Source organism: Pongo pygmaeus, chromosome 8 (genome assembly GCF_028885625.2).
Source record: "Pongo pygmaeus isolate AG05252 chromosome 8, NHGRI_mPonPyg2-v2.0_pri, whole genome shotgun sequence".
Lineage (NCBI taxonomy): Eukaryota > Metazoa > Chordata > Mammalia > Primates > Hominidae > Pongo > Pongo pygmaeus.
Window position 1 is genome coordinate 60,208,395 of NC_072381.2, and position 24,764 is coordinate 60,233,158.

Sequence of the window (24,764 nt, forward strand, 5' to 3'; positions counted from 1 at the left end):
CTTTTATTAAATCCAATGTTTTGAATGTTTTCAAAACATGATTTCAATATGAAAAAGAATTATTATAAAAAGTATCAATGAATTACTAATAAAAGAAGGAGCAGACACATTCAAATAGACTTAGTAGTGCTTAATCTGGAAGCACTTAATTGAAAGTTCTCTTATAAGCTTAATAATAGTGAATTATAATGACCTTGATTTTGCAGAGACAGGGACACTATCTATATTTCTTAATGGAAAGACTAGAGGCAGGAGTCAACTGTCTTAACCGGGTGTTACATAAATGAAATATATGTGTAATATAGAGATGTTAGAAAATTTGCCAAGTTGAAAGAAGCAAATAGTTGTAAACTATCAACCTTTTTAGTTTTTTTTTTCAGAATTAGGATTCTACTATATGTTCAAGTTTGCAATTTCATATTACATTTTTATACCTAACCTGACATAGTGACCATTGGATATCCTCAAAACACTGTGAAAATTCATTCAATGTACAAATATATTCTAATTTATATAGACATTTAAATTCATAATTTCATACTTGTTAAAAATTTTTGCTATTACAGATAAAAATGTGGTGAGCATCCCTACAAATAAATACTCACAAGTATGTCTATGGGCCAGGTGTGGTGGCTGATGCCTGTAATCCTAGCACTTTGGGAGGCTGAGGTGGGTGGATCACGAGGTCAGGAGATCGAGATCATCCTGGCTAACACGGTGAAACCCCGTCTCTACTAAAAAACTACAAAAAATCAGCCAGGTGTGGTGGCGGGTGCCTGTAGTCCCAGCTACCAGGGAGGCTGAGGCAGGAGAATGGCGTGAACCTGGGAAGCGGAGTTTGCAGTGAGCCTAGATCACGCCACTGCACTCCAGCCTGGGTGACAGAGCGAGACTCCATCTCAAAAAAAAAAAAACCAACCAAACAAACAAACAAAAAACACTATAAGGCTTTTAAAACATACTAAAATATTACCTACAAAAAAACACTTAACAAAGTACACTCCCTCAAGTAGTATTTGTGGACACGTGTTTTCACAGCCCCCTTACCGAACTGGGTATAGTAGTCACTTTTAAAAATCTTTAAATAAAGGATAGGAAAAAAATACCTAATTTGCATTTCTCTGTGAGGCTGAGTATATTTGTTTGCTGGTTATCTGTATTTCTCTTTAGATAGATTATGTTCCTCCCCTTTGTCTATTTCCCTACTGAGATTTTATTTTAATGTTACCCTTTGATCTACATGACTTCTTCAGGGTTTTAATTCTTTGCCATATTTGTTATTCGGTTTCCTCATAGTTCGTCTTTTAATTTTGTTTCTGATTTATGATATTCAGATAAAAAAACGCTGTGTCAGAGTTGTTAATTTTTGCCTTCCATTGCTTTTATTTGCTCACAAGGTCCTTACAATTGCTGGCATAAATAAATATGTAATTTTATTTATTATTTTCCTTAGGCTTTATTTGTTTATTACATTAACTTTTGAAATCATTAGTATACTTTTGGTATAGAAAGAGGGGTCAGCATACACTTCTGATTCTATTTATCTGATAGTCAATCATTTATTGAACAATCGGTCTCTCATTTTCCTCTGGTTTATGAATCAATCCTTGTTCTATACTAAGCCCCACAATATACCAAAATCTGTTTTCACTAATTAGCCTGTGGATGATCTGTGGCTTTATATTTTCAGGCTGGGCATAGTAACTCACACCTGTAATCCCAACATTTTAGGAAGCCGAAGCAGGAGGATCACTTGAGGCCAGGAGTTGGAGATCAGCCTGGGCAACTTAGTGAGGCCCCATTTTACAAAACAAAAAACAAAAAACAAAAAAACAGAAATTATCTGGGCATGGTGGTGAGCACCTGTAGTCCCAGCTACTCAGAAGGCTGTGTAGGGAGAATGGCCTGAGCTCAGGAGATTGAGGCTGCAGTGAGCCAAGATCACACCACCGTGCTCCAACATGAGTGACAAAGCAAAGCTCCCTCTCAGAAAAATAAAATATATATATACACACACACACACACACACATATATATATATAAATATACACATTATATTTTGAATTTAGGAAAATCTATTTTCTCTATTTCTTGTTCTTTAAAAATCCTTCTGTCAAGTTTTTTTAAAATTAAATTGCTTTATAATTTCTAAGTACTGGTACCACAAGTGTTTCTTAAAGAATTGGAATAAGAAAATTATGAAGAAACATACAGGTCCCCCACTTTCAATTCCTCCCTTTTCTGGGATTATTATTGTCTTTTTTTTTTTTTTTGCATGTACTTTCAGGATTTCTATCACGAATAGTTTGGTAATTGTGTTCTTATCATTCCTTGAAAAGAAAACAGAAATGTGTCAGAGCATGGTCTATTTTCACAACACAGAAAAATATTTGATGCAGTTTATTATGGGATTACAATGTTTTTATCTAGGAAATATAATTTTAATTTCTTTCAGATTTAGATGTCTAATCTTTTGGGACACACAAAAATAAACTATTGAATAAGCCAGGGTCATGCACAAGCCTTTATATTGCTTCTCAGATCTATTAAATGGCATCTTATTTAACTTGAAACAAATTCCAGTAACTACTATGTCATAAACATACTCCTGGTAGCATGTCAGTCACTGAAGTATTTTGCTTTTTAAAATTTCCTAACGATGAAGTATTTTTCTTACTCCAAATACATTACAAAGCGCTGTGCCATTTAATTTTTAAATTCATTTCTGTATGTATTTATTCAACAGTATCTTAGTGATAGGAGGTGCTCAGTAAACATTTGTTGAATAGGAGAATGACTGAAACATACTACTTAAATAGAGTGCTATACAAAATGGCACTTTATTAATAACTACACTGGAATTTTTAGAAGTGGCTGATGCAGGAACAAATGTGAGCCTTTTATTCACAGAAAAACTTGAGAGATGAATAGCAGGTACATGTGATGTGTGATTTATTCATACACACTAGTAGGAGATTTATAGGCATCTATTAACCTACTCGAGTTCCAATTTTGTCTTAGGCTAGTCTTTTGTCATGATTAGCTATGTTGTGAGTCTACGTTAAATAAGAGGCTGTCTATACTGAAATATGTAAGAAATATGAAGACAGAAGGCCAAAATTATTAAATATGTACATCATTTCACTTAAACTATAGGTATATATCTGCTTATGTGTGTTACAAAAATTAGAGATATACATGCACCTCACAAAAGCAAAGGATTTTTCTTTTACGGACATAAGACTCATTGTTATGGACTGAATTTATCTACAAAACAATAAAATCCCTACACGAAGTAAACTCCAGTTTCTCAGAATGTGATCATATTTGGAGAAAGGTCTTTACAGAAGTAATAAAGTTAAAATAAGGTCATGAGGATGTGCTCTAATCTAATATGGCTGATGTCCTTGGAGGAAATTTGGAACACACACACCTACAGAGGAAACATGATGAGAAGATACGTCTCCTTGACCATCTACAGGCCAAGGAGAGAGGCCCCAAAAGGAATCAACTCTGGACACAAACACCTATAGAGGAAACATAATAAGGTACATCTCCTTGACCATCTATAAGCCAAGGACGGAGGCCTCAAAAGGAATCAACTCTGCTGACACCTTGATCTCGGACTTCTGACTTCCAGGACTGTGAGAAAGTAAATTTCCACAGTGAAGCCACCCAGTCTGTAGCACTTTGTTACAGCAGTCCTAGCAAATTAATACACTCATAAAGTAATGAAGAATACAGCATGGCCATATGTGGAAAAAGAAGAATTACTTTGTTCTCCTGATAGTCTCAGTTTTGGAAAAGATGAATCATCTCAGCCTGCATACTGTGGTGGGACCTGATCTGATGCCTCCTCTTGGTAAAACACCATCAAAGAAAGCCACTACTTTAGCTAATGCTTCTGATTCATCCTTTCTTCAATTGATTATGAATTCAAACATAATTGATTGCATTGGCCACTTCCAAATGATAATCCCATTAGATTGGCCACTGTAACATGGTTGAGGATCTAAAAGAGCTTGCATGCACATCATGCTTTGAAGGAGTAGCTCATTCCTGGATGTTCTCTTAAGGTCTTAATGTCACTTGTGTGCTGTGTATCCATACATGCACAGTCACAATAAATATGAGAGAGGAGGAGTGTGGAGAGAAACAATCCCCACTCCCCTTCTTCCCCAACCCAGGTTTGCAGGGCATAGGAATAGGGTGCAAATTTTGCAACTAGGGTAAATGCAGCAGCACTGCCAAAGTCATATATGAACACCACATGTCAGGGGTGAGAAAGGTCACAGTTCTATTTGTCCTGACACAGGACATATGGTAACTTTTACAGAGCCCTCCTACTATATCATGTATCTAACCTGTGCCATTGCTCAGTGTGGCAATACATCTTCCCTGTGGACTAAACCTGGCTCTTGGATCCAGGCAGCTTCTGCTGGCACGGCATGTTCTAAGTTCGTAACTATACAATACATTTCTCTACACCATCTTAGTGAAACAACGTGGGAATAGAGTTTTATAATAGTAATAGAAAAAAGTCATAATTTTCCATGCCTCACTATTCAGAATAATTAATTTAATAACTGTGTCATACGAGAAGGGTAAATAAAGAGAAGAAAAGGGGTGTGGATATATATGATCACCGATGCATATACAATTGCAAAGAAAAACAAATTACCAGGGTAATACTGGAAATGAAAGCTCGGTAAGAAATATTTTTCAGATGTTAATTTGATTCTTCTATTGAGTCTTAAAGCTGCAGTGTCTATAAGTGCACTCTTTATCCCCCCTTGTTTTTATTTTTAGCAGTGACATAACCTTATGTCTCTAAAAACCAATTAAACACCTTCCTGATCTCTACTGGGAGTTTTCCCCAAGTAGTTCTCTACGTATACTATAACAGGACTACTATTTCATTTACAACTTCTTGCTGGAGAGTGTTTCATCAGAAGTGTTAAGAAAAAGTACTGAAATTAATAAAGGAGGGCAGAAACAAAATAAAATGCAGTTCTCTCTGGACACAAAGTCTCTGAGGTTGGTTCACAATAAACACTGAGATTCTAGATCTTAGATGAGCAGTTTGCTTCTCCTGCCACAGTCTGTAGGTTCTCAAGAACAGATTATTTCTGAGTACTAGGATACATGCCTAAGCTCCACATCATAAACATACGCCTTTAAAGTGTGTAAATAATTATTTCCATTAACTTTGCAGATCTAAAAGTAAATCTTTGTTTGCTTGGTCAGGTAAAACTCAAACCGTTAACTACTTTGTTTCCATTTTCTCTTCTTCCACTGTTAAAGAGACAGCAGTCTTGCCCTTTCCAAATTAAGACTCGCGATTCTGCTGTTCAAATGGTGGGACTGTGTGTATCCCGGACATGACACATTCCAGATGCTGCCAGCGCCCTCCACCCCCAGGCCTTGCTGCGGGCCTGCCCTTTCCACCAGTGGCCTCAGTGGCTTACCGACAGTGTTTATGGGATCCGGTCAGGGTTTCGATCACAAAGCACTCGCCATCATTGAGACAGTATGCAAGGTCCTTGTCTCGGCAGGGTTTGAAGTGCTCGGATCGCTCTGTGGAATATGTCGTTGTATCTGCCAGGAAAAGCACAGGGGGAAATGCTGTCAGCAGTACATTCTGACACCAACAACTCCTGTCACTGGCCCTGGATCTCTGTATGGAGGCCTTCTCATGGGCTCTGACCTCTGGGACTCAAGACAGACAGCTCCAACCCTCCGTGGTACTGACCAAATGCAGCTGGCTGTAACCACTGTATTCAATTGTCTTATTTCTCCGCTAAATTTTATCTATTGGAGTCACTCTGGAGAAGCCCCATTTGAGGACAAGTAAACACTAAAAGCTAAATGATCCTAAGTCAAACACCCCAAATCCACCCTCATTAATTTCAGTTTTAACAAGCATGTTGTATGAAGGATTGAAACAACATTCCCTTCCCTTTATTCCTGCCAAATATAATTAAACATCTGATCAATGTATATTGTGACTGTTCTGTGGAATCTAATGTCAGTTTGTGGGATTTTTTTTCAGTTACAGCTATAATTGGCTAATAGCTAAGCCAATTATTCTTTCATTTTCTCCTTTTATTATGTAATTAAAATGCAAATGTTCTAAATTCTGAAACAGATTCTCAAATATGAAGAATGTTTCTGGTAAATATTTAACAGGACCAATTATTGTCATTTTTTAGCATATATTAAACATGCATTTTTAAAATCATAATTACTTACATTTTCAAATTAAGTTATACATCAATATCTGCATCCCAAATACGAGACTCACCATAAATAAGTGCTGTCTACAAGATACAGACTCTATTAACACATGTAGACATTATTCTAATTACAGAGTTTTAAGCAACTATTAGCTCCAATTCCACCGTAACATTCAACAAAAAATATACTTAAAAAGTCAAAGAAGAAAAAATTATTCAGTGCTTAAACTTTTAATTTCCTTTACAGAGATTCAGATTAATAATAATATTCAAGCATGGGATATTATAGCAGCTTGTTAACCGCTCTTGTTTTAATGTGTCTCCCAAATTCCATGTGTTGGAAAATTAATCTTCAAATTCATATGTTGATGATACTTGAAGATGGGGCCTTTGGGAGGTAATTAGGAATGGATAAAGTCATCAGGGTGAGGCCCCCATGATGGAACTGTTGGCTGTTCAAGAAGAGAAAGAAGGACTGAGTTGACATGCTCTTGCTCCCTATCCATGTGATGCCCTGCACTGCCTCAGGGCTTGCAGAGAGTCCTCGCCAGCAAGAATGCCCTCGGCAGATGCAGCCCCTTGACCTTGGACTTCCCAGCCTCCAAAACTGCAAGAAATAAAAGTATTTTCTTTATAAATTACCTAGCTTCGGGTATTCAGTTAAAGCAATAGAAAATGGACTAAGACAGTAAACGAAGGTCACAATGAGCTTCTTCCCTGATTATCGTCACAACTGACGGTGAGTGATCAGTTTAAACGGAAACTCACCCGTCTCTCCCACATCTAAAAATCCTCATGGGCTCTCCTGTGGGAATAACTTTAAAATCCACAGTAGGGCAAACCAGGGCATGGGCCATCTATATGTTTATCTGTCTGGTCTCTTCTTGCACTCTAAAACTTTATGCAACTTAATTTTCAACTATCATTCTATTTCCCCAAAATACCAAGAACTGTCACACTGCTCCTTCTTCCCAGACCTTCATTCTTTGTTGAAGACACCCAGAAATCCTCAGAACTTAGATGATCTCATCTTATGCCTCCCAGTGCCTTTTATCACTTTCATCACTGCATTCAACACTGCAAGTAATCCTTTCTTTGTTTTATCTGTTCCTTTTTTCTGTAAGGTCCTTGAGGGCCAGCATGGAGGCTTAATGAGAATTGGTGCTCATAAAAATATCTCCAAAATATCTGATCTCTCTAACATCAACAATTAAATGCTATAAATGAAAGCTATAATTAAAAACCTCATTACAATTTTACAAAAGTTAACACATTTTGTACAGCAAAAAGTGAAATATAATTTAACATTTATGTTATCATTTTAGTATACTTTTTATAATATTGATAAAGATTGCAAAAGCAAGGCCTTCAGATTCACACAGACCCTCACACATATGTTACTCGTATTCCACGAGCACTGAAATAAACCACTATTGGTGTTGCAGTGGGAACTTATGTTTTCCATTTCAAAATATCTGCTTGTTAATACTTTGGCACAAAATAAAGGCTCTGCAAAACACACACATTTTCCATCTTGCAGGAGATTCTCTACAGAAAAGATCTGTTATTCAAGACAGTATGTGATAAACAGTCACACAGAATCAATCTCTCTATGGGAAATATTTAAAATTCAAGAGCTCTGAGCAAAAAATTCAATATGAAACGGTGCACAGTTGACTGCTACTCTGGCTGCTGAAGTATATTAACTCATGATCAGTTAGTTAACTTTTCCTTTAATTTCTTATTATCCATTTATTGATATTCACTGATCATGCTTCTAAGAACAGCTTTTCATTAACATAATCTACAGCATACAAAGTGAGATCCTTATTTTATAATCAGTGGTTTTAACAAGCTACAGACTTCAAGTGCAATACAATGGCAAAGCAATTACAATCAATTAATTTCCATCTGACAACTGTTGTCTCTAGTGGTTACCGCCCCATTCTACCAACTGATTTCTCCATCATGTTATCATCTATCAGCACATTACAGAGGATCAGAGACCCAAGTAAATGGCTCTGCAAAAGTCTGGGGTGGGAAAGCTCAGATATCAGGCTTAACATGTACTGAGGCTTTCCATTTCCATAGCTTAAAATCTCCAAATTAATTTAAAATGCACATGCTTAACCCTCACAATGACTTTACTGAATTCAATGAAAACATCATTATTATAACTTTTTAATGACAATATAACAAACAATAATAAAATATTGGGTATGATCATTCTCCAAGTAAATAACTGCAATTATCAATACATTTGAAACCTTACAATATACCTACACATTTTACTGTATATTATCTATATAGTATTACCCACCTGAAATCACAGAGGCATTGGGTAAGGTAAGTGTAATTCATCATGAGGTGAAATTTTATTCTTGAAAGTCATCATGCAAAATATGTGTATGGAAATACAGGCAAATTCTGGACCCTTAATAAAATCACTAGGTTGCTATGCTAACTCTAAGACCACCTACTTAGATTTTTGTTAACTAAATAATAAGCATACTGTGTCTAAGTCACTCTTACTGAGATTTTCTATTACTTACAACCAAACAAAGCCTACTAAAGAGATGCTAATAATTTTGGATGATATCCTCCTACATTTATACATCTGATTAAAGCGCATGTATGTATTCATACATCTATTTGTTTAATTTTCAACATATAAGATATACTACAAAACACATAAAATAGAACATAAATAAGAATGAGCCAAAAATAAAATACAAGGTGCAATTCTTTATTTTCTTTCTGTGCCCTAAGGTGGCACAGTGTGCTCTAATGTATCCAACTGAGTGTTTTATTCTGAAGAAGAAACATGGAACATTTGTGAGAATGAGAACATGGATAAGATCTAATGCCAAACTATAAAAGTTATGATCCTAAACAACCTTGGTGTATCTTAGTAATCAAAAACTCTCATCTGTGAGCAAATTCAACCCTTTTGGAAGCTTGTTTATATTTTTTGAAGCTATGCCACTTTTAAGACAGTCCAATACACTAAGCTGGCTATACTATACGGTACTATTTTGGCATGTACTTAATCAAACTTCTGTTTCTAGGAATGTAATTTGGTAAATAATTTGTTATAGAGCTATTGCCTTCAAAACAATTATATGGATGAAGGTTCCTGTAAGTAAACAGGAGGGGCCTAATGTTCCCGTGAATACCAATTTGTATTTCAAGGCTTTCTTTATGTTCCCTTATTCCAGAGTGGGCCCTGCTATCAGACATCATTCTCTCCACATTCATCAGCTTCTGAAGCTCCCATCTGACTGGACCACGAGCTTGCTTCCAAGGAGTAGAGCAGGTCTTCACATCTTTAATCCATGGGCTTATGGATGGCTTCACACAGAGGCACAGAATAGGTATTTATAGAAGGGAGAAATTTTGGCCTGGTGCGGCGGCTCACACCCATAATCATAGCAATTTGGGAGGCCAAGGTGGGTGGATCACCTGAGATCAGGAGTTGGAGACCAGCCTGGCTAACATGGTGAAACCCTGTCTCTACTAAAAATACAAAAAATTAGCCAGGCACGGTGGCAGGTGCCTGTATTCACAGTTACTTGGAAAGACTCTAGCCTGGGCAACAAGAGCGAAACTCCGTCAAAGAAAAAAAAAAAAAAAAAAGGACAACTCTTTTATATAGCATTTTTCTAATTGTTTGTGTTAAAAAGTGGTATTATAGGCCAGGCACTCTGGCTCACACCTGTATCTCAGAACTATTGGAGCCAAGGTGGGGGGATCACTTGAACCCAGGAGTCTGTGACCAGCCTAGACAACACAGGGAGACCCCCATCTATACAAATAATAATAATAATAAATTAGTTGGGCATGGTGGCGCACGCCTGTGACTCCAGCTACTCAGAAGGCTGAGGTGGGAGGATCATCTGAGCCCAGGAGGTCGAGGTTGCAGTGAGCTGGTATTGTGCCACTGCACCCCAGCCTGTTTGAGACAGGGCTGAGTGAGGCCTTGTCTCAAAACAGAAAAAAAAAAAAAGTGTTATAGTGAACAAAAACTCTATTTTAAAAATTTCTGGGAAGCGAAGTAAGGATATAAGAAGGGCTCCAAAACAACTTAGGGAAAGAGCATAGAATTTCATTAAAGGAGGGAAAAATCAGCTCAGCAGCATGGAGGACAAACGAGGAGAAAACAAAGCAAAACAATTGGAAAGGATTTTCCAAAAAAAGAGGGACAGGAAGAATAAAGGAGTGTTAGGATTAAGATGAGCAGAGATGGCGCTAAGAAAGGGTTTTCCAAGCACCATGACCAAGGTCTAGGGATCAGTTTAAGGAAGTACTGCTGCTGGCATTAGAAATAGTACCCCATCACTTGGGGCCACAGGAACTGTGCGATTATCTGGATCACTCATCTGGCACTTGTTATATGTAGTTTAATGTGTTTTCTTATTTTTTTTATACGTTTCGGTCTCTATCCCCAGGGAGGTCAGGGAGAGTGCTTTGCTTTTAAGTTTTCTATTCTTTCCACATCATGTAGCATACATAGTAAGTAATCAGTACAGTAATTAAATGCACAGTGAGAGGTGGTGGTGGTTAATTCATTAAAGGCGAAATGGGAAGAAAATGTTGGGTTGGAAGACAGAAATCGCCGCAGATTTTGCAATGAAAGTAATTTATTAATGAATTGAAACGATGACTGGTTTCCCCCTTAACTACTGAGTTGAACCTGAATATTACTTATGGAGGTTTCTATGTTGCCGGCACAATGCAGCACACTGTGGGAACACATATATTGTTGCAGGAACAAGAGTACTAAATGGGCTATTACAGATAATAATTGCATGAGATAGTCAAAGAAAGGGAGAGATTAATTCAGGCTATAGTTACCTCTGAGGGTTTCTTAAAGTGTTGGCATTGGAGCTGGGCTTGAATATGTGTGATTGAACTGGCACAGGAAAAGGAATCCTGGATGGGAAAAACAAGATCGCCCTCCACCACCCGCCACCAAAAAAAAAAAAAATAATAATAATAATTGGAAAATATTGAGACTCAGATTAGATCCTAAATAAATTCTTCACACTCCTGGCTTAAAAATGTCAGATTTCCTCTTTGTCCGCTAGAGCTGCGCGGGCGGACGCGCCACTACTTTGTAGCGCGTTTCTGGCGGGCCACAGGCGCAGCAACAGGAACCCAACCTCTGCTGACCTTAAGCTCCAGGAGTTCGTTTCTTATGTCCGCGAAAGTGCAGCGGCCTCAATTCTTAGCGCAGAAAAATAACTACACATGGGCAAAGGAGATCCTAAGAAGCCGAAAGACAAAATGTCATCATATGCATTTATTGTGTAAACTTGTCGGGAGGAGCACAAGAAGAAGCACCCAGATGCTTCGGTCAACTTCTCAGTTTTCTTTTTTATTTATTTATTTATTTATTTATTATTATTATACTTTAGGCTCTATGGTACATGTGTGCAACGTGCAGGTAAGTTACATATGTATACATGTGCCATGCTGGTGCGCTGCACCCACCAACTCGTCATCTAGCATTAGGTATATCTCCCAGTGCTATCCCTCCCCCCTCCCCCCACCCCACAACAGTCCCCGAAGTGTGATGTTCCCTTTCCTGTGTCCATGTGTTCTCATTGTTCAATTCCCACCTATGAGTGAGAATATGCGGTGTTTGGTTGTTTGTTCTTGCGATAGTTTACTGAGAATGATGATTTCCAATTTCATCCATGTCCCTACAAAGGACATGAACTCATCATTTTAAGTGCTCAGAGAGATAGAAGACCATGTCTGCTAAAGAGAAAGGAAAATTTGAAGATGTGGCAAAGGCGGACAAGGCCCGTTATGAAAGAGAAATGGAAACCTATATCCCTCCCAAAGACGAGGCAAAAAAGAAGTTCAAGGATCCCAATGTACCCAAGAGGTCTCCTTCGGGATTTTTCCCGTTCTCCTCTGAGTATCACCCAAAAATCAAAGGAGAACATCCTGGCCTGTCCATTGGTGATGTTCGGAAGAAACTGGGAGAGATGTGGAACAACATTGTTGCAGACAACAAGCAGCCTTATGAAAAGAAGGCTGCCAAGCTGAAGGAAAAATACGAAAAGGATACTGCTGCATATCGAGCTAAAGGAAAGCCTGATGCAGCAAAAAAGGGAGTTGTCAAGGCTGAAAAAAGCAAGGAAAAGAAGGAAGAGGAGAAAGATAAGGAAGATGAAGAGGATGCAGAAGAAGATGATGAAGATGATGAGTTGGTTCTAGTGCAGTTTTTTTTTTCTTGTCTATAAAGCATTTAACCCCCCTGTACACAACTTATTCCTCTTAAAGAAAAAAACTGAAATGTAAGGCTGTGTAAGATTTATTTTTAAACAAACAAACAAAAAATGTCACATTTCTCAGGCAGTTTTTTTTTTCTCTCCCATAGAGTTCATGATATGACGATTCTCTAAGAAAAGGTAAGAATCTGGCAATGCAATCTAAAAGCTTTTAGGATTAGCAAACTACCTTTACAAGCCAGGAGCCATTTAAATATGGTTGTTGACTCTGGCAGCCTCTTCTGTAGGAATACTGTAAATGAAACCTGCTGCCATATATTAAAATTTCCTGTAGAATCTGTCATTTATCAGGCACCTAGGAAGAAGCACTGGCATGAGACTGAGTTATAAAATATTTAATGGTAAAGGGAAATTGCAAGAAGAATGCAGTGGTGTTTGAAAGGGAAACAAACCATTTCTCAGCTGGCAAGAGGCAAAGATAGCTTTCTCCCCGCTGCCAAAGATCAGACAATTGTTCACGTTGCTGGCATGGGAGAAATGGGGAGTATAGGGCAAGGATTTTAAAAGTTCAATTGATTCGTGGGGCTGCTGTGAGAACTGACAGTTCTTGATGTATCCTAGAGCCATTAATTTTTGCAGCAAATGTAGAAAGGGCCCTTGTTAAAGTTGCATGACATATCTGCCACGTTGCAGTTTGAAATCCTGCTTTTAAAAACTGTTTCAGCTTATTTAAACCTGAATGGGACATAGCTTGTTCAATGGAAATGCATTTATTTGGGAATTGCAGAGCTTATCCTAAACTGAATATATTTCCTTTAACCAGCATGCAAACACATGCATATTTCAAACTGCTCTGAACTATGATAATAATAATAGCAGCTACTGTCACTGGAGCCCTTGGCTTATGCTAGGCTCTGTGCTATGTACTTCAGAGACACTATCTCTGCACCCCACATCGCCTTCCTGAAATGGCCTATTTTATGTTACCAGCTATCTCTAAATCCAATAGTGGGTTTTTTGTTTTTTTTTTTTCCGCATCTCGTTGAAATTCTCAAAAGCAACTGAAACTCATAACCCTCTTGTGAAAACCTTTGTTTCCTTGGAATCTATGTTATCACATAGTCTTGATTTTCCTCTTGACCTTTGACTTTCACCAACTTATTATCATCTAATCTATGTTTAAATGCTGGATTACTTAAAGACTGGCTTTCAAATAACTCCAAGCATATACTTAACACTATGCTAAGTGTTTTCCTTTAGCTGTCTTTTTTGACCTTAAAATAACACTATGAATTTGTGCATTTTTATTATCATTTTTTTTTTTGACAAATAGAGAGACTGAGTCTTTACTTACTTTGTTTACTTCATTGGCCCAAGGGTTCATAGCTCTTACCTGGGAGCTTCTAAACACAAACCAATGCAGCTTGACTGACTCTGTTATACCGTTTCCCATAGTCACATTTTTATTTCTATTATTTCTTTCTTTTTTATTTATTCTCTATGTGAGTGCTATTCCCAGTATGTTACTCAATTTAGCAGCATCAGAACAATCTTCGAGTGAGTATATTAGAAATGTAAAGCATGGACTCCATCCAAGATCTACTGCACCAGAAACGCTGGAGGTGGGTCCTGGATGCTGCTTTAGAAAACTTTCCAGATCATTCTCATGAACCCTAAACTCTGAAAACCAGCTGCCCTGGATGATCCTCTCTGTTATCTACATGCCAATAACCTTGATTTTATGCATGCAGCTCACAGGCTTCTCTAAATTCCAGTCTGCTTATCTCTCCCCTCTTGATGGACATTGCAAAAGCAGCTCAGAATTTGCTTATAGAAAATGGAACTCTTGCTCTTCCTCAAGAAACTTGCACTTTAGCACTCCCAGTCTCAGTTAATGTGACACCACTGATCCCATTGTCCAGGCCAGAAACCTAGTAGCCATTCTTTTGATCCTGCATGTGCAATCACCAAATACTCTTGATTCTAACTCCTAAATATCTTTTGAATTTACCATTTCTTTCCATCTCATCTTACTTGGAATATTCCTTACAGACCTGTCTGTGCACATGCTACCCACCCTAAAGTGAATTATTTACAATAAAATCTGTTTCCATAATATATGCAAAAAAATAATCACATAGCAATCAGTCACTGCTGTTCAGAAAATCATGTCATGGCTTATCTCGGCTCTTACGATGAAGACCAAAATCTTCCCAAGCCCTCTGCGTCTCTCACTCCTCATCTCACATGTAATAACTGCCCCCCACGTTCAATACACAAGCCACAATTGTTTAAATTTCCCATGTCCCCTCAGGCCTTTGCACATGCTTCGTTCTGCAGGTTGCCACCTTGCACCCCCACAATCCCACAGTTGTCCACAGATTTCACCCAGAGAACATAAGACAGAGAAAACTTTAGCAAAAAATAAATTCCCACTGGATATTTCTGTTCTCTACAAAACTCTCTATAGTGTTGCCCAGTAAAGGCTTTCTTCTCTGGGGCCTTTTCACCATTCAGGTCACAGAACTACTCCCCACTCTTTCTGCTCTTTGTCTCTCATTCTTTCAATCATAGCTATGACTGCTACTCATAGTCTTGAGCCACAGATAACACACACGTCTGGGAAGCCTAGCCTCTGAGATGATTTATCAAAGTCTAACAAAAATGAGCCTCACCCTATGGGATATTCTCAAACTTGCTACTAGAAATAATAACCTTCATTATTTCCATTTGTTTATCCCATAAACCATATGCTTCTGGAAGATACAAACATGTTTTATATCTGTGTGTGTGTGTTTGTGCATGTATGTGGGTATACGTATTCCTAATAACTCATCACCTGCTATCCAATAGTTATTCAATAAATACTTATTGAATGAATGTCCTCACACTAACCCTAAATTATGGACTTTTATCTATTGTAGATGAGATTTTCAATATACCCATAGGGACTTCATTCCTTCTAACAAAACAGCCTCCCTGGGAGTTTGAACTACTCTATAGGCTAAGAAAAGCAGGAGTACATTAAGGATTGAATGCTATGTAGAAGTGAAGACAATTGCTAACTGAGTGGCCTACAAATCCAATATGCTGGAGGACTGTAGTAGAGCTTGCCATTGACAGAGAAGTAGCAGACACTTACCTCACATAGGTCAGAAGTGCATACTTACACATTTTTGTGGGTGCAGAGTGGCCTTGTCTCTGCCTTATTCCATAAAAAATCATGAAGTAGGTTGGTTGACTATTGTGTGTGCTTATTTAGAAATATTATGATCTGGATTACAGCAGGGTCATTTTCCACTTGCTCAAATTTTACCTAACTTACACGTGAGCAGTGAGTAGCATGTACATAGGAACCCCAATACCTCCTGCTAAGAAAAGAACATGGCAAGTTGTAGATGGATCTTAAACTTCAAAGAGAACTGAATCTATGCTGGTGGGGGCCCTTTTCATGCTGCTCCAGCACAGAGAGACCTCAGCTAACAGACTGAGTCTATCTTCTGAGTCAGGTGCAGTGGGAAACTTGAAAGAGATGCCAACATAGACTTGAATTATACGGCTCTCCTTCCTCTGACATCATGTTTCCTAAGCAATTTTCTAATTGAAATGTGATTTCCAGCATTAATCTGGATGCTATCCATGGTGGGGATGGTGTTTCATTCTCTACCACATCTTTATTTCCCAAATGTGTCCTTATGTGAACTTCTAGTGGATAAAAGTTTCTCACACATAGAAACAGCCTCCTGTCTGGTCTCCCTGTACCTCACACTGGCTTCTACTACTTACTCAAGAGTTAACACGGCCGGGTGCGGTGGCTCACGCCTGTAATCCCAGCACTTTGGAAGGCCGAGGCAGGCGTATCTCGAGGTCAGGAGATCGAGACCATCCTGGCTAACACGGTGAAACCCCGTCTCTACCAAAAATACACAAAAAAATTAGCCAGGCATGGTGGCGGGTGCCTGTAGTCCCAGCTACTCGGGAGGCTGAGGCAGGAGAATGGCGTGAACCCGGGAGGCAGAGCTTGCAGTGAGCCGAGATTGTGCCACTGCACTCCAGCCTGGGGGACAGTGCGAGACTCCATCTCAAAAAAAAAAAGAAAAAGAAGAGTTAACACATCCACCTTAATAGCACATGTGAGCTCTCTTCATCTTGTGGCTAAAACTCCATTGAGTCTTCATTACACCAGATTGACACTTTCTAGCTTATTCAGCAATTCCCTACACAAGCCATCAGAGAAGGCTCCCTGGGACTGCACTGCCTAGTCTCTCTCCCACATTTCTTGAGCTCCAGTAATACTGGAACACATATGGCGACTTTTAGACTCTATTAATTTAAATGTGCTATTCCCTTTACCTCATACACAGCTACATGTCTCTAACAAATAATTTCTCATTGTTTCAGATTTATGTGAAATGTAAGCACATACTGAAGTCTTCCCTAGCTCCTCAGGTTAGAAGTGGCTGAAAGTATTCAGAGCTCCAGGCACACTTCCTACTCATCTCTAATACTGTGATGATCACTCTGAATTGCAGCTTAACTGCTTACATGTTCGTTCTCCATCCTCTTCTCAAACTAGATTATGGGATCTTAGGGACCTTGCAAGTCAATCTCTGTATCACCATAATTTATTACAAAGCCTGACACACAATAAGTGGCTTAATGCATGCTTTCTGTGAATAAGTATCATAATGGTTGTAACAATGAAGATTATACCAACATCCTAGGCATACACAAAACTTCAGAATGATAAGGTAACAGCACCTTGTTGCTCCAAATCTGTAATAATGTTTTTGGAAATGAATGATGAAAAACATGTCTATACTTTTGTGAACATACCTGAGGCTAATAATCAAGGTTTTTTTTGTTCATGTTCATGGGTTCCATGTAAAAAAGCAGTTTTTTTTTAAATGAGAATTTATGTGTTTGTTTATTAAAGAATTTTCCCCCACATCCAAACTTCTTGTCTGGAAAGTATGTATGGATGTGATGTTCAAAATATTTAATAAGTCATACGGAAATTACAGGACTAATCAGAATAAATCTGTACAGTCATAAGAGGGAAGCAGGGTCCTGGAGGTCCCTCTGGGGCTAAATGTTAACTCTTGTTTCTGGATTAACACTGAGGAGATTTGGGAACCCAGGCATCCAGGGTGGCATTGGGGGGACAATTTTCAGGGGGATTTGAGTAGTGGTTAGTTACCATATAGAATAAAATTATTGTAATTTCTTAACAGTCAATACAATTAGTGAAGTGCACTGCTGTACTTCAGGTCTATTCTCATGGTCTAAATCTGTCTTTAATATAATTTGAAGACAGGTATGTGATGCCTCCAGCTTTGCTCTGGTTGTTTAGGATTGCTTTGGCTATTAAAGCCCTTTTTTGGTTCCACATGAATTTTAGGATTTTTTTTCTAATCCTGTGAAAAATGACATTGGTAATGTAATCAAATGGTGTTGAATATGTACATTGCTTTGGGCAGTATAGTCATTTTAATGATATTGATTCTTCAAATCCATGAGCAGGGGGTGATTTTCCATTTGTTTGTGTCATCTATGATTAGTGTTTTGTAGTTTTGCTTGTAGAGATCTTTCACTTCCTTCATTAAATGTATGCCTATGTATTTTTTTGTAATGATTGTAAATGGGATTGAGTTCTTGTTTTGGTTCTCAGCTTGATTATTATTATTGGTGTTTAGCAATGCCACAGATTTTTCCATGTTGATTTTGTATCCTGAAACTTTACTGAAATCATTTATCAATTCTCCATTCTGTACCATTTATCTATATGTCTATTTTTTTATTCCAGTACCATACTGTTTTGGTTACTATAGCATTGAGAGCCCTAGATTTGATAAAGCCACATACTTATGATGAACTGACCTTTGACTAAGTCAACAAAAATATACACTGGGGAGAGGACACTCTATTCAATAAATGGTTCTGGAAAAATTGGATAACCATATGCAGACAAATGAAACCATACCCATATCTCTTACCATATACAAAAATTAACTCAAGATGAAATTAAAGACTTAAATGTAAGACTTGAAACTGTAAAAATCCTAGAAGAAAACCTAGGAAAAACTTTACTGAACATTGGCCTAGGCAAAGAATTTATGACCAAGTCCTCAAAAACAAACATCAAAAAAACAAAAATATATAAGTGAGAGTTAATTAAACTAAAAAAAACTTCTACAAAGCAAAATAAATGATGAATACGGTAAACAGACAACCTACAGAATGGGAAAATATTTGCAATCTATGCACCTGACAAAGGGCTAATATCCGGAATCTACAAGGAACTCAAACAGCTCAACAAGAAAAATAACTCCATTAAAAAGGGGGCCAAACACATAAACAAACACTTTTTAAAAGAAAACATACAAGCAACCAATAAACACATGAAAAACATTCTCAACATCATTAATCATCAGATAAATGCAAATTAAAACCACAGTGAGATACCATCTTACACCAGCCAGAATGGTTAATATTAAAAAGTCAAAAAACAACAGATATTGTGAGGATGTGGAGAAAAGGGAATGCTAATACATTGTTGATGGGAGTGTAAATTACTACAACCTTTATGGAAAACAGTATGGAGATTTATCCAAGAACTAAAAATAGAACTACCATTTGATCCAGTAATCCCACTTCTGAGTATATACCCAATGGGAAATAAATCATGATATCAAAAAGATATCTGTACCTGTATATTTTTGGCAGCACTATTCACAATAGCAAATATATGGAATCACCTTAAGTGTTCATTAATGGATGATTAATGAGTGTGTGTGTGCATATATATAACATAAATACCATATTCCATATATATATATCATATAGTATACACACATACATAAACCAGAAATACCATATACCATAAATACTACTCAGCCATAAAAAAGAAATCATATCATTTTGTGAAATCTAGGACTCTCAAGGCTTAGTAACCAAAACACCATGGTGCTGGTATAAAAATAGATACCAGGAACTGGAGGCAATGATCCTAAGTAAAACAACTCAGAAACACAGTAAAATACTTTATGTTCTCACTTATAACCGAGAGCTAAACAAAGGGTACACATGGACATATAGTGGTAAATAATATACACTGGAGACTACAAAAGATGGGAATGTGGGAGGAAGGTAAGGGTTGAAAAACTACGTATTGGGTTACCATATCACTTTTTGGGTGATGAGTACACTAAAAGCCCAGACTCTACTGCTATGCAAAATATTAATGTAAGAAATCTGCACTTGTACTCCCTAAATCTATAAAAATAAAACAGATATATACATATAAAATAAATAAATATGTTCTTAGGACTTATAGTTTTAACAATTCAAACCAACAACCTTGGGATAAGAGAAACTTTAGAAGTCAGCATGCAGTAATAATGCTTGGAATAAACCTATTAATCCAATATAAATATCATTTTCATTTTACAGAAATGAAACTGAACTATGGAGGGGCCACACAACAGTCTTATTATTTCACGCCTCATCCATAGAAAGGCAAGGAAAAGCCAAAAAAGCCCAACTCCATAAAGAAATCTCTTTAATATTCTGCATTTCCAACCGTGCTGAGTTTTGGAGTCTTTTAAGCTACACATATTCAAGCTTCTCCTTGCCAAACACTCTATTTATCACTTCAGAATAAGTAAATAAGAGCAATTAGAAGACACCATTTTTTAGTAGTTCATTCAACTTGGAACCCATCTACCCAACAGCATTGTTAAAAATATTTTTATTTTTAATTTTTGGGGGTACATAGCTGGTGTATATATTCATGGGGTACATGAGATGCTTTGATACAGGTATGCAATGCATAATAATCACATCATGGAAAATGGGGTATCCATCTCCTCAAGCATTTATACTTTGTGTTACAAACAATCCTATTATACTCTTAGTTATTTAAAGTGTACAATTAAGTTATTATTGACTATAGTCACCCTGTTGTGCTATCAAAAACTAGGTCTTACATTTTCTATTTTTTTTTGTACCCATTAACCATAAAAATAGGGAATGTTTCACAAATTTGCATGTCATCCTTGTGCAGGGCCATGACAACTTTCTCTGTATTGTTCCCATTTCAGTATATGTGCTGCCAAAGCAAGCACCCAACACCCATTTCTTTGAGCACACACTGAAATACTGTGCAAAGTAGATATTGGGGGGAGGCAGGTGAGTACAAAAATAAAGACAATGCTTGACTCTGGGAATTTCTATTACTTTCTCTTTCAAATTTTCTTTTCATTCCATTATGGCTTTGAATTAATGTCTAAACATTGACTTGATTCTTCAAAATCCTTCATGAAAATGAGTATCACTCACTTTAATTACTTAAAAATCTTATTTTTCCCCTTAATAGTTTTAGCTCTTATTTGAATCATTTATTCTAGTGTTCAGAAATCCAAGCACTTTCTTCTCCACCTGGGGTATAAAGAAAGGATAGATATTGCAACACAAGAGCCTGGCTTGAAGCCCTGCTTATGCATTGGCTAACTATGTCACGTGTCATGGCAGAAGTAGAAAAAATATTCTAGGAGAGTTCGTGGAGAGGGCACTTTTGTCAGTAGTGGTGTGGTGGCTCCGCATTTTATGCAAGAAAGGCTTAGAGAGTGGGTTGAGGTGGGAACTAGACATATCTTAATGCAGCCTTTGCATAGGAAATATGTTTTTACTTCTATGGTGTTCTCATTTTGATGGGTTGAGAAACTGAGATTATAACAGGACTAACTCTAACACTAGCCCCAGCCACCACTCCCAGATTCTTAGTATCTTGTCTGCAAATCATGGTGCAAAAAAAGTCAATCAAGAGAAGTTTCCTCCTCAAAAAATAAAGCCAACTGTCAAAGACACTTTAGAGAGTATTCACTCTGGCTGACTGGAAAAGTTATGAAAATTATATTAAAGTACTTTAAAAGATGGATAGTTGTTTAAGTAAAAGGATGATATCTTTAAGCTGTCTTATATCTCCAGCCCCAACCCTAGATGGCATATTGATAGCTTGCACAACAGAAGATAACGAAATGCTAAATCAGGTGGAAAGGATACAACTTCCTAGACATGGCACATGAGAAGTGCACACAAGCAGGAGAGGAAATGCAGGCATGCAACCGAAGCATTAAGAACCAAGAAGTCCAAAAGGGACTCCAGAAATATATTAAAAGTCAAAAGAGCACTTGGAAGCTTAAGATATTTGAACCTCAACATGTTCAAACTTTAAAAAAATAGAAATTTAAAAATTTTTAAACAGAGAGAAAGTTACTGATATGGTTTGGCTATATCCCCACCCAAATCTCATCTTGAATCATAATCCCCATAATCTCCATGTGTGGAAAGGACCTGGTGGGAGGTAACTAAATCACGGAGGCAGCTTCCCCCATGCTGTTCTCATGATAGTGAGTGAGTTCTCACAAGATCTGATGGTTTTATAAGCCTCTGGCATTTCTTCTGCTGGCCCTCATTCTCTCCCCTGCTGCCCTGTGAAGAGGTGCCTTCCGCCGTGATTGTAAGTTTCCTGAGGACTCCCCAGCTATGTGGAACTATGAGTCAATTAAACCTCTTTTCTTTTTAAATTACCCAGTCTCAGGTATTTCTTCATAACTGTGTGAGAACAGACTAATACAGTTACTGACTAAAAATACAAGAAATCAAGAATATAGCATTAACCCCTAAAATGTCACATTTGTTTAAAACAGGCAACTAGAATGTATTCAGTCATTAAGTCATTTATCATTTTGAAAACATCCAGGTCTTAGGGATATGCAATCAAATTATAAAACAATTACATTGTTCTCCAAATCTTCTTGCATAAAGTACCCAATACATCAATCATTTCACTTCTTTGAAGAAGTTTCATCCTGTGCACCCCTGTCCATCTTCTTCATGACAGTGTTGGTGTCATCTTAAGCAAAAGTGGGAAAGACTTGTTTCTTGGTACTACATTGGGACTCTGTGTTTGAGCCTCAGATGAAATTTAGTGTGCCAAGTTCTAAATATCCAATTTAATGCTTTGTAATGTACTTTTGCAGATCTGGGTTTGCATTACTACTTTACTACTTGCTGGCATTTTGAACATGAATAAGGTGACTATATGAAAGCATATAATTCATGGGGTTTCATGAAGCCTAAATGAGAAAAGAAGACAATGTGTGGTAGTGGGATTTTCACAGTGCTTGGCACCAAGCACATCTTTCCCTTCTTTACTAAGTAAGTCAGCACATATTTATTGAGCATCAACTGTATATCTAATTCTGTAATATCTCTGTATGATGCCAATTAAAGTCATTTATTTAACAATCTATCATTGAGCATCTAATATAAGACTGCTGAGTACTGTATTGATTCCTGGGGTGGAAAGTGAGGAAATCTGTTCAGATAATAAGGCATGTCTGCCTCCCAGGAGCAACAAAGCATGCGTGACTGTCATGTACCCAATCTACACTCTGCTAAGCGCCGGGCAGGGGAGAGTGGTGTCTAGGTGGCTAATATACTCATAATGCTTTCTAACCTCTAAGCACTTGTTTAGAGATACTGGATGTGGTTATAGCATTTTAAAAGATAAATAAGCCCTCCATAGGGCGGTTCATGGATTTCTCATGTGCTATTATATAGACTAGATCAATAAAGAGTGGGATGCCCCCATCAATCACTAGTAAGGTGATGATCTCACAAGTGCACTACCTACAACTTTACTATCATATTGACATCAGAAAGAGAATTGATCCTTTTCTGCATTATTCCATAAAAGTTTTTTATGTTTTTACTTTTTTCCAGAGAGGAGAGGGGCACACTCATGCTTTATTCAGTCATGCTTGTCTTATTCATCTCTGTAAGATGTACATCTTCATATCAATGTACATGAAAGATATCTACATGGGACAAAGGGAAGGCGTGTGGATCTTATTTGACTCTTGGGTTAACCATAGCCAATTATTTTCTTTAGCAAGTTCTTAATTTATCTGAATCTTATTTATGTAATATGATTAAAATATTACTTATTATTCATTTTTATGAGTAAAAGCCCCAATGCATTATAGACATGCAGTAAATATTAATTTTATCATACATCTTCTCTTCTTTAAAATTTTCCTTTCCATTTGAATAGAAATTTTTTCCAAAGAATATATACATACATCCAACAAACACATAAAAAGATGTCCAAAACTGTTAGTGTTTATGTAAAGTAAAATCAAAACTACAATGAAATATCCCTTCACACCCATTAGAACGGACAACAATGAGTATTGGCAGGAATGTGGAGAAATAGGAATAGGCATACAATGCTGGGGAAAGTAAAATGGTGCAGCTGCTGCAGAAAAGTTTGATCATTCCTCAAGATGTTAGAGTTACCATATGACCAAGCAATTCCACTCCTCACATAAGAGAATTGAAAACAAATGTTCATACTTGTTTATAAGTGTTTATAGAAATATTACACATAGTAGCCAAAAAGTGGAAGCAACTCCATTGTCCACCAAGTGATGAATAAACAAAAAAGTTGGTACATCTATACAATGGAATATTATTCACTAATAAAAGACATTATTTACTGATTCATGCTACAGCATGGGTGAACCTTGAAAGCATTATGCTCAGTGAAATACAGTAGGCATAAGTCTACATATTACATAATCCCATTTATAGGAAATGTCCAGCATAGGCAAATCCAGAGACAGAAAATAAATTAGTGGTTGCCAGAAGCAGTGAAGTGGAAGAAGAGTGAAACTTTATGTTCCTATCTTTTAACCTTGGTTTCCTATAAACACTTTTTTATGTTTCCAGTTTAGTAAGAGGTAAAAGGGGACAAATATGGCTCAGTAGTTAAGATTCTGCAAATAAATAACAGTTCAATTTCATGTTATGCCTTTGTAAACCATTTGAGAGAAAAAAAAGAAAAACCCTCACGTACCTCCCAAAAACTCTTTGCCTTATTGACAAACTTGACTCCCAGACCTTTGTTTCAGAACAAATATTATTGAGAAAATTGGTCCATTCTCTGTGATTGTTGGAAAGCAATTAAAACAAAAATCAAAGAGCTATAACCATCTGTTCACTTCCAATTCTTATCTCTCCATTTGCAGAAATAACAGCTATGTATTATACTACTTGTGGATCATTCAATATTTTGAGTATGAAAGATAACGGTTGTCTTTAGCCTGGCCAACATGGCAAAACCCCATCTCCAGTAAAAATACAAAAATTAGCCAGGCGTGGTGGCGGGCACCTGTAATCTCAGCTACTTGGGAGGCTGAGGCAGGAGAATCGCTTGAAC

The 24,764-nt window shown here is 37.3% G+C and overlaps 1 protein-coding gene, 1 non-coding gene and 1 pseudogene across 10 annotated transcripts in view; 1 reads left to right on the plus strand and 2 right to left on the minus strand.

The window, feature by feature from the left end:
- NRG3 (neuregulin 3) overlaps positions 1-24,764 on the minus strand; it is a 1,100,020-nt gene that overhangs the window by 620,235 nt on the left and 455,021 nt on the right. For all 9 annotated transcript variants that reach the window (XM_054435830.1, XM_054435829.1, XM_054435827.1 and 6 more), the window contains one exon: positions 5,469-5,598. In XM_054435830.1, coding sequence (XP_054291805.1) covers positions 5,469-5,598 — 130 coding nt within the window. The remainder of the gene's footprint in view (positions 1-5,468; positions 5,599-24,764) is intronic.
- On the plus strand, positions 11,487-12,490 carry LOC129006479 (high mobility group protein B1-like; annotated as a pseudogene).
- On the minus strand, positions 20,499-20,604 carry LOC129006951 (U6 spliceosomal RNA). Its single transcript, XR_008492140.1, has one exon. It is a non-coding gene; the product is annotated as a U6 spliceosomal RNA (small nuclear RNA).